This window comes from Diaporthe citri, assembly GCF_014595645.1.
Source record: "Diaporthe citri strain NFHF-8-4 chromosome Unknown scaffold_1, whole genome shotgun sequence".
Lineage (NCBI taxonomy): Eukaryota > Fungi > Ascomycota > Sordariomycetes > Diaporthales > Diaporthaceae > Diaporthe > Diaporthe citri.
The window spans coordinates 9,097,773-9,115,293 of record NW_025064846.1 but is presented as its reverse complement, the minus strand read 5'-3'; the positions used below and the strand labels follow the sequence as shown (position 1 = coordinate 9,115,293).

At 57.4% G+C, this 17,521-nt stretch overlaps 2 protein-coding genes across 2 annotated transcripts; both read left to right on the top strand.

The window, feature by feature from the left end:
* Nucleotides 1–6,870: 6,870 nt before the first annotated feature.
* Nucleotides 6,871–9,024, top strand: INS49_002366 (uncharacterized protein; the record flags this gene model as incomplete). Its single annotated transcript, XM_043163179.1, has 4 exons — nucleotides 6,871–7,014; nucleotides 7,171–8,139; nucleotides 8,205–8,759; nucleotides 8,803–9,024. The coding sequence occupies 4 exons, from the start codon at nucleotides 6,871–6,873 to the stop codon at nucleotides 9,022–9,024; spliced, it is 1,890 nt and encodes a 629-aa protein (XP_043031685.1).
* Nucleotides 9,025–13,963: 4,939 nt separating this feature from the next.
* On the top strand, nucleotides 13,964–17,352 carry INS49_002365 (uncharacterized protein; the record flags this gene model as incomplete). Its single annotated transcript, XM_043163178.1, has 2 exons — nucleotides 13,964–14,158; nucleotides 14,221–17,352. The coding sequence occupies 2 exons, from the start codon at nucleotides 13,964–13,966 to the stop codon at nucleotides 17,350–17,352; spliced, it is 3,327 nt and encodes a 1,108-aa protein (XP_043031684.1).
* Nucleotides 17,353–17,521: the final 169 nt, after the last annotated feature.

Below are 17,521 nucleotides of genomic sequence, written 5' to 3'. Positions count from 1 at the left end.
CCATTCATTCCTGGGACTCCAGCCAGCTCCGGCTTCAGCTGCCGCCCCAGCCACGGTCCAGGCAGGTCGCGGGATAATCAGGGCGAGGCAGACTGGAGACGGCTATGGAGGTGACTGAAGGGCGGCCATGTTCACGATCAAGAATCGACGAAGTCCTGAACTGGCGGGACTTGTCGCGCTGCTGGCGGGTTCAGGGTAGGGGCCACTTTTCGAGGGTGGATATCCATCGTCGGATCTGGCAAGTGGCTCGCCCCTCACGCAGCCGATTGCTAATGCTCTGAAATCGAGTGAGTGTTTTTGGCTGGCGAGTGGATGTGGACGAGTCGAAGCCGGGATGAAATCAGATGGGCGTGCGGGTGCGGGTGAAGGGTGGGTGAGGGCGGGCAGGGGCAGTCGTCACCGTCGCCGTCACCGTCTCTGTCAAACCCGCGGCCGTCACCTCGAGGAGCGGCGAAACTCGCACCCAGCTGGACGGACGCAGAGAGAAGCTGCGGGTACATACCCACCGAAGTGTACGCAGGTAGATGGGTTCCAGATGCGATGTCAACGTGAGGGCAGCAGCAGGGTATATTCGTTGCCCCTTCCGGATGCTGTTTCTGGCTTGCCGTGGTTGCAGCGACAGTACGCAAGCGCAGCAGTTGACCCGTGACCTGAGGGGCAGTGGGTCCCCCGGCCGCAACTGGCAGAGTGGTGAGTGGCTCTGCGACCCACCGTTCGTCAATTGGCCGGGCCCGTCATGCAGGGTATTTTTGCGCAGGGGGCTCCCTGCCACCAAAGATCGTCGATCCATCAAAAGTCCGCCCGCCCATTTTCTCGAAGGGCAGGAACCAGTCGCCCTATTCGACCCGACCAGACCAGCTGCGACCGCCCAAATTTGGACTCGACCAGACTCGACCCGACTCAGGGAAGGCAGCACGACGAGTGGGGAACACGGTGGTAGAGTCATGTTGCGATGAGGCTCTGCGTTGATCTCCTGTCCACGTCATGGAGGGGGGAGAGAGAGAGAGAGCGGGAGAGGCAGATGCACAGTGTGGCGATGCCCCTCTGCCCTCCACTCCCCCTCTCACCCAGTCGTCTGCCTTGTGCCTGAGTGACTTCTGCCTTGTGCCTTGGACCTGCTCACCCCCGGTGCCTACCCACCGGCCAGCATGAGTGACAGACGGGCGGGGTGGGTAAGTACCCGGGGACTTTCCTGTTGTCAGTGTCGCATTTAAGTTTTGCTGCGACGTCGGCATCGCGAAGCATGATTCTCCCCCTCATGACACAGCAGAGCTGGGCAGAGAAGAGCAGGAAAGGCCAGGACAGAGCAGAGCAGAGCCTCATTTGAACGCATTAGGCCTAGCCCGCAGCGAGGTGGAGATGTCGCTGTCGTGTTTTGGGGTTTAGTGCCCACCGGGTCCTGGCACCTGCAGAGCCGGAAGTGCTGTGGATTCGACGCAGACTCTGAGGGACAGATGGACAGCCGAAACAGACAGGCAGAGGCAGGCAGACCGCTCCCATGGTCTTTTTGGTTGCACTCGTCACGTCCTGCCGCGTCCTGCCGTGCCCCCTCGCCTCCAAGTCTCTGGGTTGTCGACCTTGGATCGTGTCACAGTTGCATTCTTGTCCCTGTCCGGCGGTTCTGGCGGCACCCGCGTAACAAGTGCCCTGCTGCCAACATTCAGAACATTGACGCGCACATGCTGCCAGAGTTCACACGCTCCCATCACGTGTTGGAAAGGGGCTGTTGGTAAAAAGCGTCGCTTGTCGCCTTGGGCTGCCAATCGACTCTGTCGTCCGTAAGGAATAAGCGCTCGACCTTGTGTGCTTGGGTGCATGAGGGGGGGTGCGTGTCTGGGGTCTGGGAGCTGGAGCTGCCACCGCACCGCACCTGCAGGCGCCTCTGGCACGATATACAGGGAGCACCCCAGTGGATGTTGCATTGAGCTAGCCTTAAGCAGCTCTAGCGTTACCGACGGAACGGCACGCAAGTTGACTGGTCGGAGGGTTGCATTCAGCCCCCAGAGCACTCCGCTTGGCAGCATGGATGCAACTTACCTGGTACCTCCAATTCGCGCGCGGGGGGGCTGGTCTCATCTTCCACACGGCGACCCGGTCCTATACGTACTTCCTCCCTTGGCGTTACAACGCTTCGTCTTTGAACCTCCTGCTGCGCCGTGTTACGGTACCCTTATGGTACCCACGGACTTTGCTGTGAGCTGTGTGCTCTTTTCTGTATCGGCTACCCTCCCCCTCCCCGCTTTCTAGCCGGATTGCGTCAGTCACTCTCCTCCGTCCGGAGGCAGTCGACCATGGTACATGCTCGGGTAGGGCCCCTCGGTCATGGGAAATCAAAGAGGTACCTCGGCGTCGGTGTGGGAATGTGGGTGGGCGTATGTATGTGTGCGCGTTTGAATGGCTGCATGTCCGTGACCAAGGCTGGCCTGTTGGGGCGCTTGTTTCGGCTATTGACCTCCTCTACTGGCTGGTTGTGCCTCCTCCTACAGGCCCCGACAGCCATCGATAAAATACGTCGTTGTTATTGGGCTTGTTGATCCTGCTGGGCCTTGTGCCTGGCCGAGCCGTTGAGGATTTGATTCCATGCAGAAATTAGCCACGCAAGTGATGAATTTAGCGCAGGATCCGGAGCCTTGTCTCCTGTCCACAATGTGCCGGTCGACTTCCACTTCACTCCGTTCTAGCGCGACCAGTTCCTCCCGTCTCCAGGGTTCTGCTGTCCTGGGCATGAGTAGCTGGACCGTGGCTGGCCCTGAGCACTGACTAAGCTTTATGCCTGGCTCTCAGTCTCGAAGCACAACCCGTTTTGTGAACCTCTGATGATCGGCAGTGTCCACCACGGAACCAAGATCGCGCCAGTCGGCCCCGGGTGCCGCAAGCCAGGGACACCCATATTTCATCAGCCATCGGAGCATGGACCAAGGGTCAAACAGGGGCCTCAATGTGCCATGGTCCTTCTCGGCCACAATCTTGGGCATGTCCGCCATGGTTTTTCCGGCTGTCAACAGTTTGGCCTCAGCGGTACGGGGAGGCGGGCATCAGAGGGTGATAGGCGACGATGTTCATACGTTGCCAAATAGCAGAATCCCTAGGTGTGCATAATGTGAGCGTCGCGTCGTCATGCTGGCTGAGGGACCGGTTCCAGCTCGTGCTGGTGGCTAGGCACATGACATGTCTGGGACGCGAGGGAGGCATATTCTGTTCGGATACCCAGATCCGAACCCACCGGGAAGGGCTCCCGAGATGATGCTCTGATGGTAGCCCAGAGCCAAATTCCTGATGCCGTGTTCCATTGGGGTGATTCGGCGGCCCGCAAGCATTTTGGATACTCGTAATTGGGATGGGAGTTGGCCTTGTGCGCGCCTAATCTCCACTGCTAGTGCGCCTGTGCTGTGTTATGCCTGGACTGTTCCCATTCGGCGCCCACCGAGTGAGGCAAAGAGGGACGGAGGGACTGGTGGCTTGTGCTTGTGCTTGCTAGTGCCGATTGCGCAGATTAGTCTGGTCTGTTTGCTATCTCTCCCGAGGCCTAGTCTGTTTCGAGGTCCAGCAACTTCCTTCCCCAGACCCCGTCAGGTCCTGCCATCCCAGGTCATACCTGAACCGGGCTGCATCCCCCTTTATGCGTTCATCAAAGCTCGCTGCTCGTCACATCGGTTCGTCAGGCATCTTGTATGTGTGTGTGTGTGTGTGTGTGTGCGCGCGTTTGGGCGTTTGGGCATGATAGGCTGAAAAGGGGGGGTGGTGGTGTTGGTGGTGGCCTGGGATGGGGGTATGTAGGAAAAGAGCGACCGAGAGACAAGACTGACGGGAATGGTCAAACACCGAAATCGTCAAGCGTCAAATCACAGCCCCTGCCCAACCTGCAACGGCGCTCCACCTCTGCTGCAACGGCAGCGCCAGCCTGCGCCAGAGGGCAATCCGTGCTTCTCCGCTGGCGACGATCCGTTCCTCACAGGGTCTGCCACCTCTCGGACCCCTGTTTCGCTCAGAGTTGCCGATGGGCAGAGCCAATCTCCTCGTCCCGCAGTGTCTTTTCCTCACCCACTTCCTAGTGCCCCTAGCCGTCTTCCCCGACCTTCACCCTTCCCGTGCTTGCCTCTCCCTCTTCCACGTACCGTACGGTGTGCTGTGCGGTACTTGCCTCCCTCCCAGGAAGGTCATCTACCTAGGTAGGTACGTCCCGTGGTACATCCCGTATCTGCCTCCCACCTGTCATCTCCTGTATGTCACTCACTCTTGCTGCGTCTGTCATCCCGCGGCCCTCTTGTCTCCTCTGACCGTAGTCGTTCTCGTCTCGTCTTGTCTCGTCTCATCTAGCCACACCCACCCAATGGCAGCCAACCCTCTTTGTCGCTGGCTCACCGTCGAATGGTCACCGGAGCGTCTTGGGTGATGGTGGGGGCATGCGTTGTGTGTTGCGAGTGTTGCTTCCCCCGCCTGTCACGAGCAAAGAAAGATCAGCCTTTCCCTGGCCAGGCACCGTCATGTCACCTCATCGAAAATGCCCAGGGTCCTCAGACAATCTGTGCCGCCTGCCCGCTGCTCATTTCCTCGTCATTTCAGCGGTACCCAGTCTGCTCGCGTCTACATGTACAGAGGAGAAGCTGTGTCCGACCGTCGTCGCTTCAGGCTGAAGTCATCGTCGCCGACCACGTTGACCCTCGACCACTCAAGATCCCAGCCGGACTTGGCTACTTCCCCACCCATTCATATCCCAGGCTTTCGCAATCACAGCTCTCAATTTCAGCGCTGGAGTACGTATCTCTCATGCTGCGTGCCTGGCACCGCACTGACGCCACGGCTTGTGTTCCTAACCGAGGACTGGATGCGGCATGCTGCTCTTGCGGCCCGGACGGTCTTTGCCCCGAAGACCCTGCGAAGAACATGGAACTCGGTCTCGCTGCATGAGGGCTGGAGAAAGGACACCCAACAAGAGTTGCCAAATCCACCCTGCGATCTGCCCTACCCTACCTGTTCTCGCGACACTGCTCCCTGGGGCTGAGAGCCGAGTTGGGACGACCGCGGCCCACGTCAAGAGCCGTATCCACTTGACTCCCGCCGCATTCGCTCGCGTCTCCCATTCGTGCACTCAACACTCCAGGCGTGGTGGCCACAACATGGGCAGTCGGCGACATTTAGGCCTAAAGTCCGAATTCCGGGACGGGTATCACGCCTGTTGTTTGATGACGACGGCTCACACACACACACACACACACACACACACCCTCAGCTCAAGGGGCATATCCCACGGACCAGACCTATGACAGCCGACGCCTTGGGTGTTCATGTCAAGCCTCAAGAGGAGCTGGTGGTGAAGTCACCCCACTGTCGGCTTTGTCCCGTTCGCTCCGTTGACCTAACTCGTCGTTGTGTTTCTCTATGCAACCCTGGGTGGAGCAACACGAGACCCTGTCTTCTCGTCGAATTCAAGCAGGCCCTCCCGTCCAAGGGACGGAACCCACTGCGACAAGAAAAAAAAAAACGTGTGGCTTGTAGTTCATGGCTTATCGACGGCGCAAAAATTCCCACCTATTTCCGGCTGCCATCCGCACCGCTGCCCCAGAGACCCCAGCCCACTTGACGGCGGCCCCAGTATATCGCACACATAGTACACATCGCAACGGTAGCAACAACCCGGCATGACCTGATGTCAGAAGCCAGCTTTCAGGGGTCACCGGCAGGGGCTATGCCAGGTCCGCGCACCAGACGGCACCGAGGGTCTCCGTCTAGACAAATGCACATCGCATCAGATGTGGCCCAAGCCAAGGCCAGAGGCATTGCTGTCTCCGCCCCTTGCTGTGAGGACAACTCTATTCCAGGATTTCCCTGCTCTACACGGCACTCCACGCCGGGCCCTACTCCCTGGACTCTCCCCGGCTTCCCTCCCCTTCCCTGCCCTGCCTTGCCCGGCCCTCCACCCACCTGCCCCATTCATTAGGCGCTGTCGAGCTGCAGACATCGAGCCCTATGCCCGATCCACCTTCTTCCTGTGTCCAGTCTGCCTTCCCGGTCCACACCCCTTAAGTACACTTCGGTCGACCAGGTCGATGGCCGCAATAGCCCTGTATCATACCCGAACGGGATAGTACTATCCCACTCTGGCAAGCCCCCTTGGCAATGACACTGGACCATCAGCGGCTACCTTGCGAATCAAGAGCTCTACCGATACTTAGCTGTCAAAATTACCATGACCGCCGCGTCGCCGACGGGCAAGGGCCCTCTCGCCCGTTGCGGCTGCATCTAAGGAGTATGGAGTACGTACCGTCGTCCGCCTTACAGACTTCCGGGCCCTGGCCTGAGCATTTTTGGTTGAACTGCCACTGCGCACAGTCTGTACGTACCCAAGTATACTGACCCTTGTTGTGACTTCTACCGTGTCTCCCACCCCTGCTGCTGGCTGGGCACGTCTTCACTTCGCAAAGCTTCTCTGCTCTCCACTTGCCTTCTCTGTCCATGTCACTCGTGCCTGTGCCACCGAGCTTCTCTACAACAGCCGTGGGCGGGATCCACACTCGCCATGTACCATGTGTACTCTACCCACCACCAGCTCTAGCTCAAAGACGGACCCCTCGAGCGTCTGCCGATGGCGAGGCTCTCTTTAAAATGAAGACCGTTCCCCTGACCTTCCCAAAGACCTCCAAAGGCAAGACCATTATCATTCTTTGTCGAGAATCCGGTTATACAACAACCAACCGCCCCTCACTGCTGTTGCTCTGCTCGAGACATCGAATCAAAGGTAGAGCTTAGATCAGCGCTCTCACAAGCCGCCACTCCATCACTCAGCTGGCAGACATCCTTCCCAAGCCAGGTTTCTTTGAACAAGACAAAAGGGTTGACTGCACCTCTGCCCGGATGCGAGCTCTGATCGACATGGCCTCGAGTCCTCAGTATCTCGCCCACAGTGCGCACGACCAGGTGGGCACAAATACATCTACGCTGCCCGACGGCTCCTGCCCCAGTGGACAGCCATCCACTGTTTCCGCATACCCAGATCCAGACCAGATATACTCTTCGGTGAGTCTTCCCACCACTGTGACTGTTTCTCCCGCCTCCTTGCGCCCATGCATGTATGTCTATATATACACGCACGCGAAGGAACGGGCCCCGATCTCTTCCACCACCTCCATGCGTGACCACACTTGAACCTTTTTGGCTCACAACTACCAACAGGTCTCGGCCTTCGACCAGCATACCGTTGTCGACGACGATAATCTCTTGACTCCGGTGTCCAGCGCTGCTTCACCACCTTTGCACCAGCGGTCCAAGGTCCAGTCGCCGTACCACCAGCCGCAAGACTCTCCTCAGTGCCCACAACAGCCAACCCCTCCCAACACGTCCACGATGTATCCCTACTCAGACTACGTGAACAGTGCGAGCCAGGCATCTTCCCCCATGCCCGTTCAAGCCACTGTGACTCAAGCATCCCATGATATCCTTGGGCCCTACATCCATAATTCCCCAGGCCACGAAGACCCCATCCCACCACCACAGCCCGCCCCATACTTTGGCCACTACAGCGCATCTAGCGTGTCGGTAGGGCCAGAGCCAGACGGGCTGCCCTCATACTACATGCACGATGTAATAAACGACAACTCCTACGGACTGATCCGTGGAACTGGCCTGCCAGACATCAACGGCGGATCCTACACACACAGGCCGCTGGCTCCAAACATGCTACAGCAGCCTCCACAAGGGCAGTACCGCCGCGACGTGCTCCCAATATCAAGGCTCTCGCCATCAAACTATGGGCGTCCTCCACCGGCCCAGGTCAAGAGACACCCCAGCCGGAAGCCCAGCGCCAGGAAGTCCCGCGTGAAGAAGGAGCAATCGTCCAGCCCGCCGACGATGCCCCAGGCCTTCAGGTTCGATGATGCCGGCAGGGGCGTTGAGGCACTCGCGCCGGAAGAGGACGTCGACCTGGACCAGAAGACACCGGCTGACCTGAGACGACTGTGGAGCATCAGGCAGAAGTGGTTTGGCAGGAAGGGCCATGGCATGTGGGAGAACATCATTAGGGACTTCCTGGGGCCTGAGGAGGCCGATGCCCTCAGCGAAGACAAGAAGACGCAGGTCAAGGCGAACCTGCAGATGAAAATTCACAGGGGTGTCTTGAGACACGGCGAATGGCCAGCGCGCGACGTAAGTACACATCCACCATATACCACTCGAGATTCGAGCCGCTGACCAGCCCTGCCTGTAAACAGAAAGACGCACTGCTCAAGGCCTATGTGAAATGGGAGGAGAACCGCTACAACGAGATCTTCAGGCTGTTCATGGAGGAGCTACAGAACGAGGGCCACGCCCCGGCGTACGAGTGGAAGAGTGTCCACGTCGAGGCCGAGCTCGTCAGATTAGGCCTGGAGCAGAAGCAGCGCGAGCCGTCCAAGGCGCGCAGGAGGCGCGTCCAGATCCCGGCGCGCCACCGCGCCGCCGGGGGCCACGGCTCCTCACACACCAAGTCTTCTTCTATCCACATGCCACACCACCAGCAGCAGCGCCTCCCAGCGGTGTTCGACCTGACGCCTCAGTTCGGCCACTACCCCAGCCAGCACTTTGGGCAGCAGCAGCATCACCCGTACGGCATCGGCGGCGGGCACAAGCGGGAGATGTCGGCTGGGTCATCTTCATACGACATGTTGGTCGAGCAGCTGAACGGTCAGCCCCAGCCGCCGCTGACCGACGAGCAGCACGAGCAGCTCATCGACGAGTGCCTGGAGCGGACGCCGTTCGAGACCGGCCCTGAGGACTCGGCGTTGGGCGTTGGAGCGCCACAACAACCAGCACCCTCACGACGACATCAAGATGTCCGACGACCCATACCCTGAGGAACAGCTTCCCCGCAGCAGCCGCCCGTCCTCATCCTCGCTGCCCGCAATCAACGGCATGATCGCCTCGGCGTCCGCATCGCCGGACATCAACGCGCAGCGCAGCGCGGCCGTGGCCAGGCAGGCGTGCGGCGAGCTGCTGGAGCACTCGGGCGGCCCAGCGCAGCACAACAACCACCACCAGTACGCTGGTGTGTAATTGATTGACTAATTTACTGCGGCCAACCCTGTTCGCGCTCATCATTATCAATCGGTTGCAGCCGGTGATGTTGACAGGGAGACCCTTTGGTTCTTCCCATGTTCTCTTTTTTTTTGTGTCTCGCGCCTGCTCCGACTTTGGACCTATCGCGTCCTTCCTGTTGCGGGCCGGATACGAGAATCAGAAGATTCGGGGCTAATGCAGCCCTATCTACGAGTCCTTCATCCTCCAGTTGTTTTGTCCCCTCCTCACGGAGGGTTGTGCCGATCTAGCCTCGGCGGCTTCTTCTAGGCAGAGGGGGAGCTAGATCCCCCCCTTCCTACCTTTTGGGGAATGGTTGTACCCTTTCACCATGTCTCCACGTTCCTTCTTTTGTCTGTTTGGTGGCAGCCACGGTGGTCTGTCCGATACTTGATACCTCCACACTATCGTTTTCTCGTTACACTTATTACTTGTTCGTGGGGTAATCTTTGGGTCATTCTAGGCAGCGGGGGCCATAGATTTCATTTCTCCCCCATCCTCTTCTTCTGTTCGTGGAAAAAGAAATTCTCTCCCTTGCGAACTAAAAACTGCGCTACTGGTCTGGAGGCGGAATGCTGTTTTGTTTTGCTCCTGGTTTTGTGTCCCGTTTCTTTTTTAAAAAAAAATCTTTTACGGCGGCTATGCTTCATGTTTAGAGATTCCCAATTGTTGTTGTCTTTGGATTTTATCACGTCTGCTCACTCTTTGCGCAGAGATTACTGGCATCAGGACCTTGTTTTGTCCTTGACACCATTACTTTTCTAACGTACATAGATAGATTTAGTCTGTCATATCCTAGGGCCACTCCCCCAAATTGAATTATTATTCGTTAATGATCATAAATCGTCTGCATGCTCTCTCACGTTTCCCAGTCACTGTCTTTTTCTACAAGGTGCATGCATATCCCGCAGGCAGACAGGCAGGCAGGCAGGCACAAGAGCTGCAAAGCCCGTAGTGTCATCGCTGGCAGACTTGGAATTGTTGCCTTGCGAGCGTGCCGTCACCGCCCACCGCCCAGCTCACTCGGAACGAGGCCGATGACACTGCAGACGGAGGCTACTTTACAGGGGCTCAAAAGTCAAAACAGTCAACTCCCAGGCAGACAGTGGGCCCAAATGCCCCGAGATCGCCTCGATTTGCGGTGCTAGACTAGGTAGTGCCGAGGATCATCTCAACTTGGATATTTGGGGGCCGGGCTCCTCGTGGTACTGACACTGGTCAGCAGCCCCAAAATTTATTGGGCTACCGATAGCCACTGGATTGGAAGGAAGACGAAAAACAAAACCAAACACCCCCCCCCCCCCAAAAAAAAAAAAAACAGAGAAGGATAAACTTTGGAATGGGGGGGCGGGGACCATGGTACTCTGCAGTAGTGCAGTAGTGTACAAATTGAGAAGTACCACGGAATGACGGCACGCGGACCCCTTGACGTCTGATCGTGTGGGGGTCCGTCTTTTCTAGGAATATTTAGGGCTGAAACAGAAAAACGCGCTTGGGCTGAGAGGGGGGAAGGGGCTTAGAACGGTGGAGCAGGAGGATTGGAGGAAGCGGGAACGGAATTGTAGGAGGAGAGGAGGTGAGTGAGCGAGTGAGTGACGAGTGACTCCATCACACTAGCCAGCTGACCGCAGGACAGGGTACCTTTGCTCGATCGGCTCGACTAAGCACTCTATTTGGACGTGAGTGCAGTCCATTTACTGCGCAATGGCGTCAAGTAAGATGAGGCTTCATGCCCACCCAGGTGCCGCAATCCTCTCGTTGACGAACCAAGGAGCATTGAAAGCCGGCAGTGGACTGGGCCCTTGGACAAATGTCCCCGGCTGTCGTTGCTGCCAATGTCGGGGAAGCTCCACTGACTGGTACTGTACTGTTGCATAGTGTGCGAAAGAACCCAGATTGTGTACCTCACCGAGTGGGCCGTGGAGGATCGGTAACCTTGCAGACCACAATACTTGCCATGACCTGGCTTAGCAATCAGCACCCAGGGCAGGACCCTCCCCCATCCCCTCCCTCCCCCTACACACATCGCGGCAAAGAGCTACCCCCGGCTGCCCAGTTGAGAATAAATCGACAGCAGCGCGCCAAGGATCAATAACGGCTGCTAATTAGCGCCATTGTACGTCTGTGCTTCCACGGTTGGAGGTGCCGACCGGCGCGATGGCACTTGGTGTAGCGTCCGCCCGATCGCCTATCCCAGCCCAAGGAACCAAATCGTAATGCACTAATATAGAGTATAACGTTGTCGCGCCTAGTAAACAGGGGGTAGGGGGGGCATTGAAAGCGGATCGGGGGCTGGCTTTGACAGAGGATTCTGCAACGGTATGGCTGGTCCCCCATGGCCGTGGGCCAGATGAGCAAGAATGTCGGTCAAGCAGCGTTTGTCAGAGGTTCCCCGATGATGCTGGTCACTTTTCCTGCGCTGGCAGTCGATGCAGCAAAGTTAACTTTTTCTCGGTGGTTCCAGCGCCTGCAGCTGCATCTGTGTATGGTCAGGTCAGGTTCCGGCTGTCTGGAAGCGAGGCGCTGTGCTGCAAGTCCATGCATCTAACCAGGGCGGATGCGAGTGTTCACTGGCCAAAGGCACCTCTGCAGCTCCGGACCCATGGCCAGATGCAGCAAGACGCAGTGGGTGGTGATTTGTACTTGGGCAGCCTGCAGTAGTCTAAATGGTCTGCAGTATTGCGCCCGCACAAGTGCGCACACAAGTACTTGCGGACAATCTGACAGCCTTGTCTCGGGGATACGAAGTCATGTCAGAAACGGCCATGGTGTTTGTCCTTTCGCCGCTTCGAAATGTACCGCTGCGCGTGTGTTTGCGGCTGACATTTGGCACTGCAATACCTACGGCGCCATTGAGACGTGCGAGCGGCGGCTTCTCTCCTTCAGATACAGGGAGAGATTCAAGGTTTGATTATTGCCAGGATATCGGTCGACTTGTGTGTAAGCGACGTCAAAGACCGATAACTTTCGGCCGTATGATTTGGGCCGATTGTAGATCCTGTGCGTTGAGACCCAAGGAATTGGGGGCCGAAACACCCACCCACCCTGATGCCATCTATAGACTGGCAGACCACATGGGGTGCGTCGTATGATTTGAGGTGACCAGCCAGTCGACAGGTCGCAAAAAGGGCCAGAGGGCTGAATTGGAAGAGATGCATCCCGTACCAGATCACAAGCCGGTGGTCTTGACATCGACACCCTGTTCTAGTGTGGCGATGGAGGGGTCTGAACTGAGAAAGACTACATTGTGCATGGGCAGTAGCTCAACCGCAGCCCAGCGGCGCAGATCGGCCGGCAACATTTCCAGCCATGGAGTATCTGAACGGGGTGAGCACGCGGGGCATGGCATGACTGCATGGCTGATGTTCCTTCCCGAATGCAAGCTCGACGCGTTTCTCGGAGTTAGACTTGTCAATACCTCCAATGCTGAAAACAGTACTGCTGATCCTGGGAGCAATGGCAGCTTCAGCTTCCACGGGACTCTCGCGCAGCCGGAACCAACCACATGTGCGTGCGGTGGAGAGGGAGGCGATTGAGCCTTCATAGCTGTTGACGCGAAAAGCAAAGAAGAACAAGAGGGGAAAAAAAGACAAATAAATTTAAAAAGGGAAAAATAAACCAGAAGACACTGGAGGTGTAGCCGAGGGACGAGGCACGGCCAGTGGCTCCAAACTTTGTGCAACGGTTGCTGCAGGTGCCGGGGACTGACAGTCGATCTAAGGCAAGCCACGTCCGTGGCAAGGTGAGGCGATGGTTGCGAGCCAGCCGTTCAGCCACGGCATGCAGCAGGCTCCTTTGAGCGTTCATGCGTGGCTCCGTTGGATTGTGGCCCGGGATGTCGGTAGCGAGGAAGAAGCATGTATAAAGACGAATTCCGGCCTCCAGTAGTGACATGATGAGGCCAAAGCTTGGCTGGCAGCACAGAGAAATGACATACATCGCAGGACGCACGTCTGGGGAGCCCGACGCCTGAATAGCTACTCGTTGTCAGTACGCCCGATGCATGGGGGCGACGCGTTTTGCTTCTTCCTGCGGGCCGTTATCGTGTCTGTGTGTGTGTGCATTGCAGCGGGAAGCTGGGCCAATGCGATGCCATACTGCAGGACATTGAGCCCAGGATGGTATCCGGCCGACAGTGGAGATGCGGTGAGAATACGAGATCACTATGCCTCACTCTCTTGACTCGGGTTGCTGCATGTTTGTATGGCTGCTTCATCCAGGATCAAGAGAGGGAGGGTGTTGTCGGATGTGGCCCCTGGTGTCAGATACCCTTTTCCGGTGGCGCACAGCATGGTCGAGACGCGTCTGCAGCTATGTACAGTATGCGTCGGTTCTGCATGCGTGATTGATTGTTGAATTTAAAGAAATGCAGTATTTTTCCTGTCAGGAGGAGTCAACAATGGGTGACGGTCTTGACGGTCTTGACGCGATGACTCGAGTGAGAGCATCTTGTATGTTTGCTGCATGGTGTTGGTGTTGGTGCTGGTGCTAGTGCTCATGCTCTCTGTGGGTTCTCACTGGGCACTTGACAATCAGGCCAATGCTGGCTCATTGTTTTAGTCAGCAGCGGAAGGGACGACCACCCAATCCTGGCAAGATGACAGCATTGCTCAATTTGGAAGTCGATCTCATGTTTGTAATTCATCGGCCCGGCTCACGGAAAGATTTACAACTACACATAGTCTATTGACTCATTTACAGCATACGCGGATATCGCATTCATTCGTTAACTGGCGACGACACTGGCAGCCCGCGAGACGCACCGAAACCCAACATAAAGAGATGGTAGCGTGACGAGGGAACCGAGCGCATTCGATCGATCCCATCGCAGCCCTCCTCGGGGACGTTCCCAGGGAACCAAGGCCCTATGAAGACTTTCAGCTACTCGTGTGTCTGCTGCAGGTGACGTCTGCTGGGCATGGCTTCTCTACCGTCGTCGCTCTCGATGCCATTGTCAACATCGCTCCTCTGCATCGCCCTGTTGCTGCTCGCATGGCTTGAACAGTCGTGGGCGATGCGGCCCGACCGCATCGCGAGCCTCCGGGACGACACGGTCGAGATGTTCTACCACGGATATGACAACTACATGAGGGTGGCATTTCCTGATGACGAGGTATGCTGCACGGCGCCGCCCTGTCTGGTCTCAGAACTCCGCGCTGACAACTTGTCCCACAGCTTCGGCCTCTCACGTGTGCCCCTCTGACTAGGGACAACCTGAACATCAACAACTTCGGCTTGAACGATGTCCTCGGAAACTACTCTGTCACTCTCATCGATACCCTCTCGACCCTTGCCATACTAGCTTCTGCGCCACCCGATGACAACGGCACCGGAGCCAAAGCCCTGCGCGACTTCCAGAGTGGCGTCGCGGACCTGGTAGAATTATATGGAGATGGGAGGCCAGGACCGTCAGGTCATGGCACGCGGTCGAGGGGGTTTGATCTTGACAGCAAGATCCAGGTCTTCGAAACAGTCATTCGTGGGGTGGGAGGCCTGCTCAGCGCGCATCTGTTCGCCATCGGGGAGCTGCCTATCAACGGCTACAACCCAAGACCCTCTGGGGAGACGGACCCCGAGAACCCATTGGAGTTGCCGCCTATTTCATGGCCCAATGGATTCAAATATGACGGGCAGTTACTGCGCCTGGCCCTTGACCTTGCGCAGCGTCTACTGCCCGCGTTCTACACCACCACAGGGATGCCGTACCCACGTGTCAACCTCCGCCACGGCATTCCATTCTTCCCAAACTCGCCTCTATTCTACGATGAATTGGGCACCCAAGGCACCAACACCCCTGGCCCTGCTGAGATTACGGAGACATGCAGCGCGGGAGCTGGGAGCCTGGTGTTAGAGTTCACCGTCTTGAGCAGGCTCACTGGCGATCCTCGTTTTGAGCAGATTGCCAAACGCGCCTTCTGGGCTGTGTGGAATCGGAGGAGTGACATCGGTCTCATAGGCGCAGGTGTTGATGCGGAGCATGGCAACTGGATCGGAGGCCACGCGGTCATCGGCGCCGGTGCTGACAGCTTTTTTGAATACGCGCTGAAGTCGCACATCTTGCTCTCGGGCCACGAAATACCCAACGCCACCACTCCACGACGGCGCGCTCCGGGAAGCACTTGGCTCGACCCCAATGAGCTGTGGACTCCTCTGACCGAGGAACAAAACTCACCTGCGGCTTTTCTGGACGCCTGGCATCACGCGCATGCCGCGATCAAGCACCACCAATACGACGAGACGGGCCACCCGCACTACGTCAATGTCAATCTTCTCACTGGCTCGCAAGCATCCCAATGGATAGACAGCCTGGGCGCATACTACCCCGGCCTTTTGATCTTGGCCGGAGAGCTGGATGAAGCTATTGAAACAAACCTACTCCACGCTGCGTTGTGGACCAAGTATGCCGCACTGCCTGAACGGTGGTCCTTCAAGGAAAAGCATGTTGAAGGGGGTCTGGGCTGGTGGCCACTACGGCCAGAGTTCATCGAGTCGACTTATCATCTGTACCGCGCTACCAAGGACTCTTGGTACCTGTACGTTGGTGAAATGGTCATGCGTGATATCAACCGCCGCTGTCGAACCGAATGTGGCTTTGCGGGCATTCAGAATGTCGTCACAGGAGAGCTGACCGACCGCATGGAGAGCTTCTTCCTCGGTGAGACGACCAAGTATCTGTACCTGCTCTACGACGATAGCCACCCCCTCAACTCATTGGATGCCGCTTATGTCTTCACCACTGAAGGCCATCCCCTGATCATACCGAAAGAGTCAAAATACCTTACAAAGACAAGACCTGTTCCTCCTGCCGCAACCAAGGAGATCGCGCTGTTCTACTACGACGAGCGGTTCAGAAACGTATGCCCGAAGCCTCCAGAGATCTTCTCTCTGACCGGATCTAGCATTACTTCGCGTACAGATATGTTTCATGCCGCCCGTATGCTTGATCTGCACATGATGCCCAATATGCACGCCGGCATAGAAGCCGGTGACAAACCTGGGACCTACAGGGCCAAGCACAACCACACATACTTTCCCTGGACATTGCCGCCAACCATGCTATCCGAGAATGGTACTTGTGCCATGGTCTCTGAGCCGGCTGAATATCATCTGGAATTTGGCACGGTCGGCCAGAACGGTGTCTTCGACTCAATAATAGGAGCCCAAAACCTGGACCGAATCGATACACATCACATCAGGGTCAATAGACTGGCTGGACTGAAGCTCACTATGCGGTTGGAAATGGGCCCTGACGGTGCACAAGAACTAAGGGTCACCAAGGTAAATGGGTTTGGTCTTGGACGAGATGAGCACATCGTCTTCAACCGAGCCTTGCTTGCGGATATATCCGACACCAAGTTCAAGCTTGTTAGAGACCTGACGACGGTCAAGATACATCAACTCTACCACGTGGACATGGCCGCGAATGTAGACCCCGTGGACAAGGTATCTGCAAGTGAAGGATCATCTGAAGAAGTCCTCGGGAACGCCACTTCTGTGTTTGCAGAGGATTACGAGACGCCAGAAGAGCAGTGCGCCCCTCCCGACGATGAGATATTAGAGGAATATAACCCCTTTGACGCCGACCACCACGACACAGACGATATCCCTCGAGCTCCAGATACTCTGGCGACCAATATCAACAGCCTTCTCCGCAACCTCTGGCATCAAATGCGCGATTCGTCATCATCTTCGACCACCAGCAAGGCCCCGTCCTCCAATGCGATCCAAGTGCTCAACACACACGGACGCCCTCTCAACATCCTCCTCAACGCCACGGCCATCACGCCAATCGGCATCGGCGCCGCCCCCTTACCACCAACCGACATACCGGCAGGCGCGCACGTCCCCGCCTTCGGGCCCGTCCCGTCAGCAGCCTTGCCGTGGACCACAATCTACGCGGCCGGGCTCTCGTGCGATTCCGTCCTGCCGGAGGAGGCGCCGCGCGACCACCAGCTCATCGTGATCCGGCGCGGCGGGTGCACCTTCAGCGAGAAGCTGGCCAATATCCCGGCGTACAAGCCGTCGGCGGCGTCGCTGCAGCTCGTGGTCGTCGTGTCGGATGACGAGGAGGGCGGTGTGGGCATGACGCGGCCGCTGCTGGCCGAGGAGCAGCGCACGCCCAGCGGCGTCCTGCGCAGGCACCCCATCCCCATGGTCATGGTCGGCGGCGGCGAGGAGGCCTACCGCCGGCTGGCGGCGGGCGGCGTCGTCAGGGCCGGCATGAGCAGGAAGTACGGCGTCGAGAGCGACGGGCGCAGGATAGGCAACGTCGCCATCGACGACGGGGAGATCAAGCGTCCCGGCTAGAGGTGGCTGTCGTCGTCGGCAGAGTTGTTTAAATCGCTTTTTTGGATGCTCCTGCGCTGGATGGGATGAGCGGGCGGGAAATAGACGGCATGGGTAACAACAGCGTGTTGTTTGGCATGTAACATTGGGGCAATGTTGACGCCGAAGCGGGGAGGATCTTCCTCCTTTT